The sequence below is a fragment of the Phoxinus phoxinus genome, assembly GCF_949152265.1.
Source record: "Phoxinus phoxinus genome assembly, chromosome: 2".
Taxonomy (NCBI): domain Eukaryota; kingdom Metazoa; phylum Chordata; class Actinopteri; order Cypriniformes; family Leuciscidae; genus Phoxinus; species Phoxinus phoxinus.
Genome location: NC_136877.1, coordinates 19,264,076 through 19,280,695, shown reverse-complemented (window position 1 = coordinate 19,280,695; position 16,620 = coordinate 19,264,076). Strand labels below are relative to the sequence as shown.

The window sequence follows — 16,620 nt, the reverse complement described above, 5'->3', positions numbered from 1 at the left end:
CTTCACAAACAGGAGGAGAAACACTTAACGCTGAAATTAAGCTCTGAACCAGGAGCCCTTGAGGTCCACTGTCCTGCTAGCCTGGGTTTCCCCAGACTGCCTTTGCGCAGCGCGATTTTATTCTCGCTGAAAGGCAGTCTGGAAACCATGGACCTGATTTTCGCCTCGTTTAGGGAACCAATCACAGAACGGGGAGGGAGCAGCAAGACGATGACGACATCTTTGCGACACAACTAAGCAGTTTGTTTATATCTATGGAGTCAACATGGCAGCAGACGCGAAGCTACCTTTTGATGCAGCCTTAGATATTGTTCTAAGTAGTTTAGATCGCAATTTTATTTAGAAAAAAGAGCAGCGTTTGGCGTTAAACCATTTCTCTACATACGTCATCTGGTATAATGGAAACGATTGGCTATGCGCATTTGATAGACATTCTTAGCACCCAATAAACGGCGCCGGCGCATTCGTAAACCACGCCTCAAATACGAGAAAATGAACGTGTGGTTCCCAGACCCAAGTCTCAACGAGAATTGGGTCTGGCGTTAGCCAGGCTACTGTCCTGCAGAGTTTTGCTCCAACCTTAATCAAACACACCTGGACAAACTAATCAAGGTCTGCAGGATTACTAGAAAGTTATAGGATCAATGTTGGACCAGAGAATGTCTAATATGGGGAGAACTGCCACTCTCAGTAAACTTCCGGCTCCGGAACTGGTTGCAGTTCCACTCTGATTCCATATGAGGGCGCTCACAGGACAAGTGCAGAATGAATGGAGGTCTATGGAGCTATACCCCTCAAAATCCACTTTTCTCAGGATATCATTTTTTGTCTAGTAATTTGAATGTTGTATTCGAAAGGAGATGCAAAGAAATTACACATTGCTGGGTGTTATATTTTTTAGAGTCACTTATTTGCTTTAAAAAGTCTTTTAAAATGTCAATGACGTCATACACATCGCACGACCAGAGATACTGCTTTACGGCAATCCTTCAGTCACTTTGGTGTTTTTGCGCTCTGCATTTTATTTTCTCTCGAGGCATCGACAACACAGCTGACACATGTAAACACACGTGCTAGAAGAGTTTTTGCTAGAAGACATTCTGTTCCCGCTTCGGATGCCATGATGCCATCAAGCGGTATCTCTGGTCGTAATCAGTCATTCACTGACCAATCAGCGTTCATTAGCAGAATGCTAGCGTGTTATGGGCAACAACAACTCAACCTGTAAGAAATCGAAAGTACTCGTTCATTCAACTTTCGACCTATAACCCATGTTGAACTTGCAAAACCTACAATCAAATCTGAGATTTCTCAACGGCAATCGGGTGAAAAGATATTTAGCCGTCTAGCTCCATAGACTCCCATTCATTTTGCACTCATGGGCGATCGCCCTCTGTGGATCTCTGGTGGAACTACAACCAAAATTCAGTACAATAGGACTTAATAGGGAGTGGCCAGGCTCTCCGTAGACGGGCTCTGGTTGGACCTAAACTCTGCAGGAAAGTGGACCGCATCACCTCGAGGGCCAAAGGTGAGAACCCCTGCTCTGATCTATCAATCATGGACCTTTTTCACAAACTGTGATGACATTATCAACATTGCAAATCTTGTAAAGTAAAAAAAAAAAATGATAATACACATTTAAAACATCTATATATTGTCACAATATTATTGTGTTTTTACCTTTAGCGATGCACGGATATGAAAATTTAAGCCGATACCGATAATTATTTATATTTGAAAGCAGATAACCGATTTATTGGCCCATAAATCAAATTTTTAAGAGCCAGATTACAAAAACAAAAATTTCACCATTAAACACCATAAGCACACAATTATATATTATATCTCATTATAGTTGTATGTAGCCTATATGACCGCACATGTTGCACTTAACTGTATTTTCCTTTTTTGAAGTAATTCCAATATTTCAACCCATTCAAAACCATCATGGCGAACAGTGCGCATCTGAAGTTTCTCAGCTGGAGGAAATAATCCATTATATATCGGCCACATTTTCTTATAGGGCCGATAACAATAACATATTTTAACATAGGCTATATCAGCTGATGGTGGCCGATATATCGTCCATCTTTAATTACCTTGTCAGTTAATGACAAATATATATATATATATATATATATATATATATATATATATAAAATATATATATATATATATATATTGCTGTCTGACTGACATAATCAATCTCTCTATATAGTTTCCCCAATTTGAAAAATCATCATGAAATATTGCAGTCTTAAAGCTTAAGTGTGTAATTTCAACTGTTTTTAAATAGGTTTCCTCCTCCCATGTGCAAATGTAGTCGCACCCTAAACTCACAGTATCAGTTGAGCTGCAAGTTCACAAAATGTCAGACTGCATTAAAAAAAGTGTGTGATGTAAGTTTGTTCATAAGCATAGCATGTACTGAACGCGCACAGACAGATTTTTCTAACAACTCGAACTCTGTACATTCAGCTTGCATAAAAGATCATTGGTGGCAAAGATCATCAGTTAGGGGGGGACGCTCTGAAAGTGATTCCAACAATATCGTTTTGTGTCGCTATCCACCTTTTTTCACCATAAAAGTGCACTGCCGACTATTTAATCCAATGTTATTCTTCCAGTTATTTTAGCTGCACAAAAATAACGCATTATGCTGCTTAATGTTGCATATTGTTATTTTAATTTATTATCGTGATCAAAAACTGGTTCGTATGCCAATAGTTTTACAGTAGTTAACTGCACTTTGTTATTCTTCTAGTTACTGAATTTGAAGTCTCATACATAAAATAAGAACACAGAAAATAGCTTACTTTCACATTGAAAATAAGGTGGATAGTTGTGTTGTGGAATCTGTAATTGTCTTAGAGTTTTTTTCAAGACTTTATGGTTAGAAGGAACTATTTTTAACATTAACACAAAAATCGCACGTCATCTTTAAGAAAATGAATTCCTCTTTGAAAAAGCTAGCAAGCACTAACCACAATGATGATTCATCTTTCACATTTAATTGTGTGTGTGTGTGTGTGTGTGTGTGTGTGTCCTATCATGAGTTCCCCGCGGGGCAGACAGATAGATTTCTGCGATCCACACGACTACATTTACAGCGTCTTCTTATTGAGAAATACCATCTTCCTGAACTCACAGCAACAATAGTCACACCACACCAGCACTACTGGACAACCTTGTGTGCCGGCAGGACCAGAGGCAAACAACCCCGTCTATAGACCTCTGACACCTAATACTCTCACCTAAGAACCTGGCAACACATCCAAAGTTTACACACAATCACGTCTCATTTGAATTCATTTACACTCTTCATTTTCAATTGAACACGTACGCCACTACAATTTGATGCTGAGTGCTGAAATAAATATGACGGAGGCCGACGCATAACACCAGTGGTGTACCACAGCCCAAATGCGAGGCATTAGGCATGTTGTGAATCATCTCCATTCAGTGTCTGCTTCGGTCCTTCCTCTACCAAGACCAGCTTCAAGCCAGTTTGAACATATGGATTAACTTTACCTTTTATAGCGGCACCAACCATTAGTTCATTCAGAATTAATGTACTGTTAACAGAGTTAGCCATGAGCAAGCAGTTAGTTAACGCTCAATTGAGGTTTTCCATTTCCTTCCTACCAAGTCATTACACGATACGGAGAGCTGAAAATATATTAACTTGTGGAAATCATCTGAGTCGAGTTAGCGGTTACCTCAAATTACCGAATTATGCTGACCTTTTGACAGCACCTAACAGCAAGCCGAGGGCTTTCCTAAATCTTTCAGTGTGTGCTTCGTATACTAGACTACAACATTTGGCGAAACTTGTCGCTGGGAGAGGCCCGAGCTGTGCCAACACGAATCGGCCCAGGAGCCAACCATCACATTAGTGAGGATACGAGACTCTGAACAAACATTCTCACAACCCTCCCTGTTTGCCAAGCCTCCAAGGAAATCTGGATTGCACATAAAGAAAGAGAGGGAATAACAGGAGAAATCCAAGACTAAACGAGAAAGAGAGCGGAAATGATGGGAAAGGTCTAAAAAGGGGTTAATGGTGGTAAAACTGAACGACTAACCATGAGTGAGCCAAACCCGACCATATGCTTTCCTTCAGCCGTACCATACGTACCGGAATAAAGTTCTTTTTGATGGGACAAGTTCATCTGATTAATGTTATTCTGACTGGGCAAGGCTGGCTCATACTGGGCAGTGTGGCAAGTGTGCCATGACTGGATAATATCAGTTTGACATGTGGCTGATCCGTTTGGAAGAATCGCTCTGAAAACGGCCCATTAATTGATGGGTCAATAGTGTCCATGATGAAGAAATGGAAAAATCTTTTAAAAATCGATTTTAAAACATGTGTCATGTTGACTTAATGAGGTCACGTGACTAAAAATGTCCTGTGGTGAGACCATCAAGTAAAAAGAGTTTATATATTTTCTTGCAGCTTTAACACATGTGAGTGAACATCTTTAGTATGGTGGAAAATATATATATAAAAAAAAAGAAATAAAAAAAGAACGTAATACGTAAAACACAATTTACATCATAAAAACATAAATTATCTGTTATTTTAATAGACACTTTTTGACTTCAGTTTGGAATGATCCTAGTTTTAGAAAGCGCTCCACAGGCTCTCTAAGTCAGCTCTGAAAATGACTTATTAATAGATGGGTCAATAAGTGTCCACAATAAAGAAATAGAAATGTCTTTTAAAAAGTCTCCTAGTTATTAGAAACATATTATTTTTGTTCATGTTTTATATGGTTCTGAAAAAACTTTGAATTTTCAAAAAAAAAAAAAATGTAAATGGTCATGTGGCTAAGTAAAAACTAGTAATGATATATTATCCTTACAGCTTTAATAATTTAAAAAAGTTTAAATATACATTTTTTTACAAATATAAATATTACGGCATTCAAGTCATTTTATGTGTGACTATCCAATGCAGTTATGAATAAATTAATAGAGCATTACATCATTGGACTATTAATTTGACATGTGGCTGATCTGTTTGGAATAATCCTGAGGTCGAAAAACGGCGCATTAATGGTAAGTCTCTGTCGTCACTCTTGTCAAAACTTTAAGAAGTTACATAATCAAAGTAGCAAGTAAAGGAGATCAAGTCATACGCAGGACCCTATTTTAAGAGAAGGGTGCTATTGAGACGTGGCCCTAATGCCTGCCCTTAAACGCCCCTGCCAACAGCACAAGGGAGGGGCTTTTTTTTTGGAAGAAGGACAGGCAGGGCAGCTCTGGTTTGGTTGTTAGGTTGGGCCGAGTTGGGTCGCCTGGGGCAAGGCGCATATGGCTGAGCTCACAACGGCAGCTTTTTCTTTGACATGGGGATATTTTAATGACAGGGAAAGAGTCAAAGAAAACCTCCCTCTTTCTCGTTCTGACCACTTCCAACATCAAGCAGAGCCCATAGAATATCCATATGGGACTTTCTGGAGAGCAGTTTCGCAGCTGGTCGTTCGTATAAAACAATCGTTCAAGCTCATGCGTTTACACACACAAACTCACTCATCTCCGCGCGTGTACGCTTTTAGTTCAACTTAGACACACCAGAAGAGAAAAAAAACAACAGCATTCCCTTAAACGTCAGGAATAAATGTTCTTGTTTGCTTCATGCTTCAACCAGGGCTAAACCACACACGGGGGAAGAAAGGAAAAGGACACTGACGTCCTATCGGTATTGGGTCACGGACGGTTCTCTGACTGGCAGTCGTATGCTGGCGTTCACATTCAGGATGTGAGCTTGTGCAAACACTGAGCGCTTGCGCTGCCGGATTCGTTTTAATCCAAGTCCCACAACTATAGCTGAAAGAAACTCACAGGCCTTACTCATCACTTAGTGGAAGCTTTTCAGCCAAAGAAACTTCAAGTACACTAATTGCAGGGGCCTAAAACCCAGGAACAACCCGAGGTTAAGTGTCTACCTCCGAGGAATATTTGCAATGCAGGAAACTAAAGAGCTTTCCTTAACCTGGGACTGAACCTGTGACCTTTGTGTTCTTCTCACTTGTGTTTCTTAAGCATTGCGCCAACAGTTTCCCCTTTACAAAACATGGAAGTGCCTAATATAACAGTTCTTCTTCATATAATATTTCTAGTTTTCATTCTGACTGATGGAAAGTGGACAGGATAGCGCGTGAAGTGGAATAAGTTTTAGGACAGGACATCAAATTAGAATGTAATGCTTTTGGCACTGAAATAATTATTATAATCCATTTTGTTTTTCAACAAAACAGATAAATATAAGAATAAAAAGGTTATTACATGACGTCACAATCAATATAAAATAATATGTAAAACAAAAATAAGACTACATTGTATTGTCATAAGCAATACACAACCATCCAACAGTGTTTAGATTTTTTTTTTTTATGGTTTTGAAAGAAATCTCTTATGCTCACCAGGGATGCATTTATAAACAAAAAAAAAACCTATACATATTGTGAATATTATAATTAAAAGTAATTGTTTTCTATTTTAGTATATTTTAAAATGTAATTTATTCCTGAGATGGCAATGCTAAACTTTCAGCAACATTACTCCAGTCTTTAGTGTCACATGATCCTTCAGAAATCATTCTACTTATTATCATCAATGTTGAAAAACAGTTGTGTTACTTAATACACAACACATTTTGTATCTAATTTATTCTTTGATGAATAGAAAGTTAAAAAGAACAGCATCTTTTGGAAATAGAAATCTTATGTGACATTATATAAATGACTTTACTGTCACTTTTGATAAATTTCATGCAACCTTGCTGAATAATTCATGAAAATAAAATGACCATGTGACCTCCAGCAATAAAGTCAATGTGATTATAAAAACATATAACCGCACTTTTTGTTTGAGGCACAAGTCCAAACTATTTTTTGTGGGAATCTGTTATTCAGAAGTAAAGCACTATGTCAGACTGTGCATTACGGTAATATTCTGCAAGCATTTCAAATCTTCAGCTCAAGATGTGACTATTGTGTAGGCTGACCAACACAATAGTTGTTTCCACAGACAGATGCGAGGAAAATGAAAAAAAAAAAACCTTCAAAAACTTTTCGTGACCTTAAGCTAATTTGCAATCTGTTACTGGGTGAGGGGTTATAAGGTCCAATAGACAGGAAGGTGGTGATGTGTTGCCTACACATGTCAGCTCTAACTCACTGTCTGGTTTCTCTATGCGTGGTTGTATCAGCAGAGGAAACGCACACATGCAGAGCTACTCTTTGTTCCTCTTTCAGCTTCCTAACACTCTCTTTCCTTCGCTCAAGTCCAATTCTGACTGAAGGAGCTCTTGAAGGAAATACATCGAGCCTTCATCTATGAAACGAAGCCCTCAAGTTCATGTCCAAAAAAAAGATAAAGACTGACATTTGATATCGAAGAATTATATTTTGGGTTTTTAACACTTTTTACACTGAAAGTGGCAAGCCAATTAGAAAATGCGTTACCTTCACACAAAACAGCTCACATGATCTTCACAATGCATGGCATTCTGGCCAGCAATGGCTTTTTCCTTTGCTGACAAATTAGAATTTTAGAGCAATGAATCACCAATGCCGATATATTATCGGCCTACATTCGGCATTTTTAAATATCGGTATCTGCAGACGTTTTTCTGTTTGGCCGATGTGTCAGAAGCAGGACTTTTACTTTGACAGCGCTGAAAACGCAGTTTATGAAGTGTGCATAGTAGCCTGAATATTTAACACGTGTATTTTGTGATAAGAAATATGTAAAATTTGTGTTTCCTTGTCTTTATTTGAAGAAATACGATTCCCAGTGTGGTTTACCAGATTACGGAGTGCACGTTTTTTTGTTTGTTTTTTACAATTTCTTTATTTGTGAAAAATACTGTAATAGGAGTACAGAACTAAGATGTCTACATCATTCTTAAGTATAAATCTGTTTATTTTTACAGATTAATTCATTTTCAAATTATTTAATTGTAACATAAAAAAAATAAGTAAATTAATAGAAATTATAAATATACCGGCTTTGTATCGGCCACCCTGCTCAAGATATCGGCATCGTTAGAAAATCAATATCGGTCGACCACTAAAAAAACATTTCTGTTTAAAAAATAAAATCATAGGAATCAAAAAAATCATATAGATCAGACTGCCATGTGTCATAAATCTTTAGAAAGCTGTCAACTAAAACAACAAAACAGTGCAACAAGGGACGCAAGAACCAAAGTTACAACTTTTAACATAACACAGTATCATAGCAACACAGTACTTATGACGCAAGGTGGGGGGAAAAACAAGGTGGAAAGAAGTCTGTCTGATGCATATGTAGAAACAACAATTAAAACATTTTAAAATAGCACAGGCAAAATGAGAGAAAGCATACTCTGTAAACTGCATTTGTTGCATTTTTGCTTATTACGTGACAAAAACAGGAAATGGCATATTTTCACTTACAGCAGATGGTCCCAATTAAGTCGAACCACAAGATGGTGCAAATATTTAAAAATAATCCTCAAAAACTGACATGATTTAGGCTTAGGTTTATAGATTTGTTACAAAACCGTTTGTTGTCAATAATAATAATTAGGCTACATGTTGGCAATTATCTGTGAATAACATAGGCCACTGATATATCATTATATTCATGTTTTTGGGACGTACTGAAGCATATAAAAAAAAAGACAAGACTGAGTTGCTGTTAGAATATTTCTAACAACCAAGAAATTGTCTCAAAGCAATAAATTAAAATAATGACCTAGTAGTGAACTTATCAGCGAAGCACTTCCTCTTGCTCATTTGACGACTCTGTCAAAGAAAGATTGTGTTTCTAAAGAACTGACTCCTCATGCAAGATGCAAGGTCATCCAGACCTTGCGATGTCATTCCTTTGCAGTCAACTCCCAAGTGCCAGCCACTTCAAGTGTCTCTTGTCATCCTCCTCAGATCCCTGAGGAACGGCGCTTAGCAGCCTAATAGATGTCCTTGTCCTGGAGAGATGCCGGCCAGGCTGCGCTCCACAGGCTCTCTAAATAGTGTCTTTCTCACTAAAAGTAAAGACCTGGGTAGTAGCGGAACATAGAAATCCACACTGAAATTGGATGACAAGCTGATCAAATGGGGTTGTTGTTGTTGTTGTTTTCAAATGTGGTTAGTGGCATTGAGGATCAAGATAACATTGGAAATAAGAAGCTAAATATTAGGAATCCACACAAGCAGACTAACCAATTATTAGTGTCGTCAGATATATATATATATTTTAAGAAATAAATTATTTTATTCAGCATGGACACAATAAATTGATCAAAGTGACACTAAAGACTAAGACAAAAATAATCGATTTCAAATAAATGCTGTTCTTTTGAACTTTCTACTCAAAGAACGCTGAAAAATGCATCACAGTTTCCACAAAAAAAAAATATTCAGCAGCACCACTTTCTTCAGCACCATAATACTAGATTGATTTCTGAAGACTGAACAAATGGCAGCTGGAAATTCAGCTTTGCCGTCATATAGGAGTGAATTAAATTTGGAAATATATAAACAGAATACATTGTACATACATTGTACATTATTTCACAATATTATGTTTTTTACTGTATTGTTTACCATATCAAATAAATACATCCTTGAGGCTTTTTGAGATCTTAAGGACCTCAAACTTTTAAACGGTACTAGGGGTTGTAAAAAATACCCACGTCACCATTCGATACATATTACGAAACTGAACTCACGATACGATATTATTGCGATACTCCAAGACATATGTGACCCTGCACCACAAAACCAGTCACATGGGTACATTTTTGGAAATTGAGATGTATATCATTTGAAAGTTGAATAAATAAGCATTCCATTGACGTGTGGTTTGTTAGGAAGGGCAATATTTGGCCGAGATACAACTATTGAAAATCTGGAATCCGAGGGTTCAAAAAAATCGAAACATTGAGAAAATTGGCTTTAAAGTTGTCCATGTTAGCAATTGTGCTGCATTCACTCACAAAAATAAATGTTTTATATATTTACAAATTACAGTAGGAAATTTACAAAATATCTTCATGAAACATGATCTTTACTTAATAACCTAATGATTTTTTGGCATAAAGAAAAATCGATAATTTTGACCCATACAATGTATTGTTGGCTATTTCCACAGATATACCTGTGCAACTTGTGACTGGTTTTGTGATCCAGGGTCACATCACATATGGTAAAAGGGTAACAAATATTCATGATTTTGAAGCTAAAAATACAGAATTATTTAAGACGAATATGCTGTCACTGACTAGATGTATTTAAAAAAATGTAGGCAACTTTTTACTGGTAACATAAGACATTGTCATAAGACATTTGGCATTATCAGGACCCACAAATATCCCCCCCTTGCAAAATTATACATTATACTCAATGTAGTACTGACACTAAAACTGACAAAAAAAACAGTCATTTTTATTTTGGGTCAACTATACACAATACATACTGTCACTATCCATAATACATAGGCATATTATTGCATTTTTGTATTGTGATATATTGTGACAAGGTGTATTGTTACACCCCTAATACTATATAGAATGATATCAGTTTCAATAACAGATCACTATTTTTAAACTAAATTAATTTAAACCCAAAAAAACTCCACATTTCACTTCACATACTTGACTATTTTATGTGATTTTATGTATTATTTTAAAAGCAAAACTTCTATATATTTTTTTATAAATCATCAACAACAACAAAAACAATCAGCGAATAAACGATCGGTGCATCTCTATACTAAACAGCCCATTATTAGTCCATCAAACTGCTCTTTTATTTTTGGGGGGTTATAAGTTCCAACACATTCAAGAAATCTGAAATATATCAAGAAAAAGTCACTGTCGCTGTGTTCAATTACAGGGCACACTCTTCAAAACAGCTGGACCACTAGAAAGTAAACACTGTCAATCAGTCACTCCACAGCGCTGAGGTCCTTCCCCACGCCAAAACAAACAATTCATCAACGTGGGGCCATTTTCCTGTCATGGACAATCAGAGGCTTTTTTTCTGTCTTTGTTTCTTTCTCATGCAGAGGTTCATGAGGTCCTCACACACGTTCATGCGTACCTCACTGGTGATAAAACCTATTTTACCCTCATCAACATGCTCAGAAACATTCATTACTGCGGGGTAAATTAAGCCAGAAATCAAATACAAAACAGTCGAGGCAATCACTTCCATGTTTTCTGAATTAAACATCCTGGATGTTTGAAAAAAAAAAGAAAAAAGAAGAAGAAAAAACTGCTGACAGTGAAGAAAGCAAAAGTTCCCTTGGCTATGCTGTAATCACAACCAACCGGCCAGTGCAAGAATGAGGAAATTCAAGAATAAAAGGGCACCGCAAACACCGTAGCACTCGGGCTCTCTTTACCTCATACATTATCCATGCCAAGTCAAACACAATGGGGGATTGGGGTTTTCTTTTCTTTTTTTACCCAGTTTTTCATTAAACCACAACAGCAATTGTTTGGCTCTGTATGATAATGCCATTCAAAACTAAGACCATTTAAAACATTCCAAGCTCACACAAGTAAATAACATCTCTTGCCAATGAAATCAAGACCTTTTTGGCAAAGAGATAAACTTTCTTACGAACAACGTACATCCTTAAGGCAACTGACCAGTCAATAAAGAAAGAATGTTTCCAATGGTTTGACACATTTCCAAAGTTTAATTCAGAGTGACAGCGGATCTTTTTCCACGATCATCAGACTGCACATAACAGTTCCTGAATGCAGCTCGTGGCAAAGGACCAGAACTGATGCTGTGTGCCATGCAGACCCTGAGCCAAGCTAAATGACTTCGAAATTTGCCGTTTCATCCTCTAAGCTCCTGGTGTGACCGTTGAGGAAAGCCCCAGCCGTCTTTGCCACCTCAAATGACCACATTTCAAACCGAGACCTTTGCAAATGGATGTGAGAACATGTGAAATGTACATGGGCAGCTGTCATAAAAATAATAAAAAAAACGGACAAAAATGATGCAACAGGAAAGTTTATTACACCAAGCAGAGAACTCCCTTTTTTCCTTCCTTCATACACAAGGACTTGACCGAGTCGGACCGACCACTCATTTAGTGTTAGACTCAGACCACAATAATGATGGCAACTCTGCATTAAGGTGAGAAAAGCATGCGCCACCCAGCTAAAAACAACAAGCCTTTCTTTTAATGGCTTACCTTTGCTCATTTTCAAGGCAGGAAGCAAGACAGCATGCATGCTCTCTTTTATGCTACGCACCATCTCATCTCTCCTCAGCTCAGACAGGTCACCGAATCCCCCTCCACTCTTCCCTCAAACCCCCTTTGCTTTCTCCGAGTGTCTTGCGTGCATAATGGGTATAAGGGAAGGAGAGACGCCCCAGGGGAACAGGTCTTTCACGCACACACGCCTACCTGTTTACCAAGGCACACACCTTTCATTGTCCCAAGCGGACAGACTTTATTGTGTCATTATACACTACAGAAAGTGGCTACACTCCAAGTCTACGTTGCATATGCTTTAGCAAAGAAAGAAAAGAGAGAGAAATTGGTCTGTGTAATGTTAAGTCAAATCTTCTTCCCCTGGAGCGTGATACAGGCCGCATTGTGCTGGAGGTGATTCATGCTTTCATCATTCAAGGTGATGCTGGGATTGTTTTCCCTCCACACACACGAAAGATCACAAGGAATTGATAGTTTCCAATGAGCACCACAGCACATTTTCTGGCCAACCTTTCCAAAAGAAATGAAAACACAATGAAAGCACTATGTAAGGGATAATGTATAGCGAGGCGGTTGGGTCCTGAATCAGCCAGAAGGGGTTGTATTCGCTATAACAACCGCCTCGCTATACATTATCCCGCTTATTACATGGCTACCTACCAAATAAATCAATAATTTGACACAAAATATTGATTTAAAAAGGAGTTTATTGATTTAAAAACGATTGTATTGCTTCAGTTAAAGAACACCGTGCCCATGGCAACGGTGTTGTTAACAGACCGCATTCTACATTAGAATTTAACCAAGCCATGTAATAAATCTGTGTGAATCTATGTATATTTATATACTGTATGTATGCATGTATGTATATATATATATATATATATATATATATATATGCACACATATACATATATACACACACACCACATATAATATGTAAGCTAGGCGATATGGCCAAAAAAATTATCATGATACAAATTTATAAATGTCAAATCTTTATTTATTTCAAGTTTAAAGACAGATTTTTACTCCTGAGTGAACGAAGCCTGACAATAAAAACCTGACAGAGGTTTTAAACTACTATTGTAATGAGCCTTTTTTTATACCATATAAAACCAACATAAATACAAAGAGTAACTTTGAAGAATTAGGCACATGTTTTAAACTAGATTGTCCCTTCCTTTTATGCATTTATTTCTTATTTTGAGTGAAAAAAAAAATTAAGACCCATAGTGACAGAGGATGGTGCAAAGTTCAAACATAAAATCTCCACATATACAGCAAAAAGTGTCTTACTGACTGATGAATTATCTACACAATACAGTGGCATTTCTCATATCGAAACTAATCACTGCTATCGAAACAGCGATACACTGATACGCAAGTTGGTACCAGGTGTAAACAAGGATTGAGAAGGATTACTCGTGCTTCACACTGAACGAGCAACCGATTGTGTTAGCACACCAGACCCGTGGTCATTAGGCAAGCACCAGCCTCACGTGAGAAGCCCAAGCTTTATCAGGTCAAACAGGGAGCACCACACAAAAGGCTGTGTGCAGTGAACTGTAAAAGACTCGAATCGCTGCAGCCACTGGCACGATGATGATGCCCTCACACATGCTAACAAACATGCCATCTCTAATTTCATTGGTGGACATCAGCTGGACAGGTGGCCAGTCAACCAGTCGTTGTCAAAACAGCAGCGGTTCAGGTCCGCTGGAAAGCCCCCAAATAAACAGTCTGCCACCACCTCCGCCCCTCGCTCTCTCGCCAAAAAAAAGGAAGAGAAAAAAAAAACCCAGCCAGGGGATGTCTGTCACCTACTTGGCTGTCTACAAAGATGATGAAAGGTAACACAGACTCTGTCTAAAATGTATATGTATATATATGTAGATAGATAGATAGTAGATAGATAGATAGATAGATAGATAGATAGATAGATAGATAGATAGATAGATAGATAGATAGATAGATAGATAGATAGATAGATAGATAGATAGATAGATAGATAGATGATACAAAACTATTAACAACAATGACAATAATAATTGAATGGAAATTAGACACTGAAATATATCACGTAACATATCTAATTTCTCCCCCACTAGTGTCAAGGAAAAGAATACTAAAAATTACTGTTTTCAAACAGGTTTCCCAAACGCTTCCCTCCTGTCATTGGTTGATCAAACAAATTGTCTCAAATGCACACTGAACCAATATTGCTGTCTCAGGCTGGACGGGAAATGAAAAAAAAAAATTGAAAGCGCAACAACATTTACACTTTTCAGGGAAATCAATAGAGCGTAAGGGCTGTTACCCACCAGGAAACTGATATTGATAACTATAACGTTTAATTAATCGTTCTAATTCTGTGATAACAGGGAAGTCCACACCACAGCTATATCAATACAGGAAATAACTTTCAAAAAGTGTTTTTTTTTTTCAGGTGATGAAAGATAAAAACATTGACAGCCAATCAGAATGTACCCGAGCTTGTGCTTTGCAATTATAATAAACAGAACGTTGGTGTGGACGCTAAAATAGTTCTCTGTATTATTTATCTATTGGATGGGCCTTAGTTGACTAAGTGGGATAGGATAAATATTTTGAAGTAATACGAAAAAAAATACTTTCTACTAAGTTGTCATTCACAAAAAAATGACTTCAATAAGTTGTTTCTTTTAAGGAACCGTTCAGACTTACAAACTCAAAAGTTACCAGTGTGAATCGGTCTAACGAATCGATTACTGAATCAGTCTGAAGACTACTGAATATCGATTCACTTATTGAACAACACGCTATTTTAAGTGATGTAGCCTACATCTTGAAACGAAGCAACTTTTGTTTGTCTTTACAAGTTTGTAATGCTACAACAAGTTACAAGTCTGTAATGTTGATTTCACAAGTCGACGCACAATTAATATCTGCAACAAAAAAGTAATCATATTTTAATTCGAATATATTTAATAATATATATTATCCAGTGAAGGGTTGCCAGAATGTCCCCGCTACAGAAACACTGTCTGTCATTATCACACATATTGTTCACCGATGTCCCAAAGTGGCACAAGCGAAACACTGCCATGCAAAAGGGTCTAAACGTTTCCATGCTTCTCTATCCAGTCTGTGAGCTTCAATGTCCTTAGTTGCACTTGCCATTAAATAATCATTCGTCTGCACCGAGTGAGCGACAGCAGAGCCAGCGGCTCTGTTTAGTAAACAACACTTCACAATCGAGCACATTTCCCCGCAGACAATCAATAAAAAACACATCTGACCAACGACAGAGCAACAAAAGCACACATTCAGAGGGGAGGTGTTTTCCACTCCAATCCCAAACGAAACCAAGCCTGAAACAAAGCCACTGTACTGCATTACTATAACCACAATGTGCCTCTACAGCATGTGTACTGGGGGCATTCCGTTAATGGGGATTTCCTTATACAGAGATGTATAAAAAAAATCCCAATTATATTTCGGGACGTTGTGTGGTTAGAGAGACTATACAAAACGGTCTGACTGGCTCTCCAGTCTCCATGCATTGCAGACGCACCGCGACGGGGCTCAATGCAACAACCCCACAACACACGCGCACTACACTCAATATATAAAAACACATACACTACATGCTCTTATAAAGAGGCTGAGCGCTATCATTCACAGTGGAAAGACATTAAACGTCCATAACGGAAAAGAAAACCGTCATGTCTTCATTAAACCCGTTAATTTAAGAGAAAGTGTGTAAGAAGAGCTAAACTCCTGCAGCAGTCCTGAATCTCAGACTTACCCTGTCACAACAGGCGCCATCTTCCACAAACTCTCACCAAAACTCCAAGACTCGCGAGATCCTCTCTCCCAGACCCTACCAGCCGCCGAGACAACAGAAGCAGACTGGAGATTGAAGGAGCGAGGGAGAGAGAGAAAGGGGGCGGGTGACGAGGACAGTGGAAGGGGGGCAGGGTGAGTGAAAGAAAAGGGCAGACACCACAACAACAGGCGTGGGAAACTCTTCTGGTCTCGCGAGAGGAGGAAAACTCTCATCATACAGCTGAGTGAGCAAGGCTCGTGTCATCGCGAGAGTGGTGCGAGGCGCCGCGGATGGATGTTTTACAGTGCCGAAACACTGTTTACAAGCTCGTAAATAACCTCTTCGGGCGGAATTGGCTAGATATTTTGACGTGAAGGCTTGAGATTTCCCAGGCTCGGGGTCTGATAAGGTTTGCTCGCAAGATAGTTGTTTAGTTTTGGAGCTTGCTATCAAACCATGAAAATGACTCGTGGGCAGCAGTCACATTCAATGTATTGGACGGGGGGGGGGGGGGGGGGGGGGGGGGTCGATCTCTTAGACCCTCACATATGATCATCCTAATGCCCATGAGA

General features: G+C 38.3%; 1 protein-coding gene across 3 annotated transcripts in view; it reads right to left on the bottom strand.

The window, feature by feature from the left end:
• The window catches only part of rbpjb (recombination signal binding protein for immunoglobulin kappa J region b), a 56,076-nt gene extending 39,945 nt beyond the window's left edge, over positions 1–16,131 (bottom strand). For all 3 annotated transcript variants that reach the window (XM_079604358.1, XM_079604356.1, XM_079604357.1), the window contains exon 1: positions 16,028–16,131. In XM_079604358.1, coding sequence (XP_079460484.1) covers positions 16,028–16,047 — 20 coding nt within the window. In that variant the 5' untranslated portion in view covers positions 16,048–16,131. The remainder of the gene's footprint in view (positions 1–16,027) is intronic.
• Between the last annotated feature and the right edge of the window lie 489 nt (positions 16,132–16,620).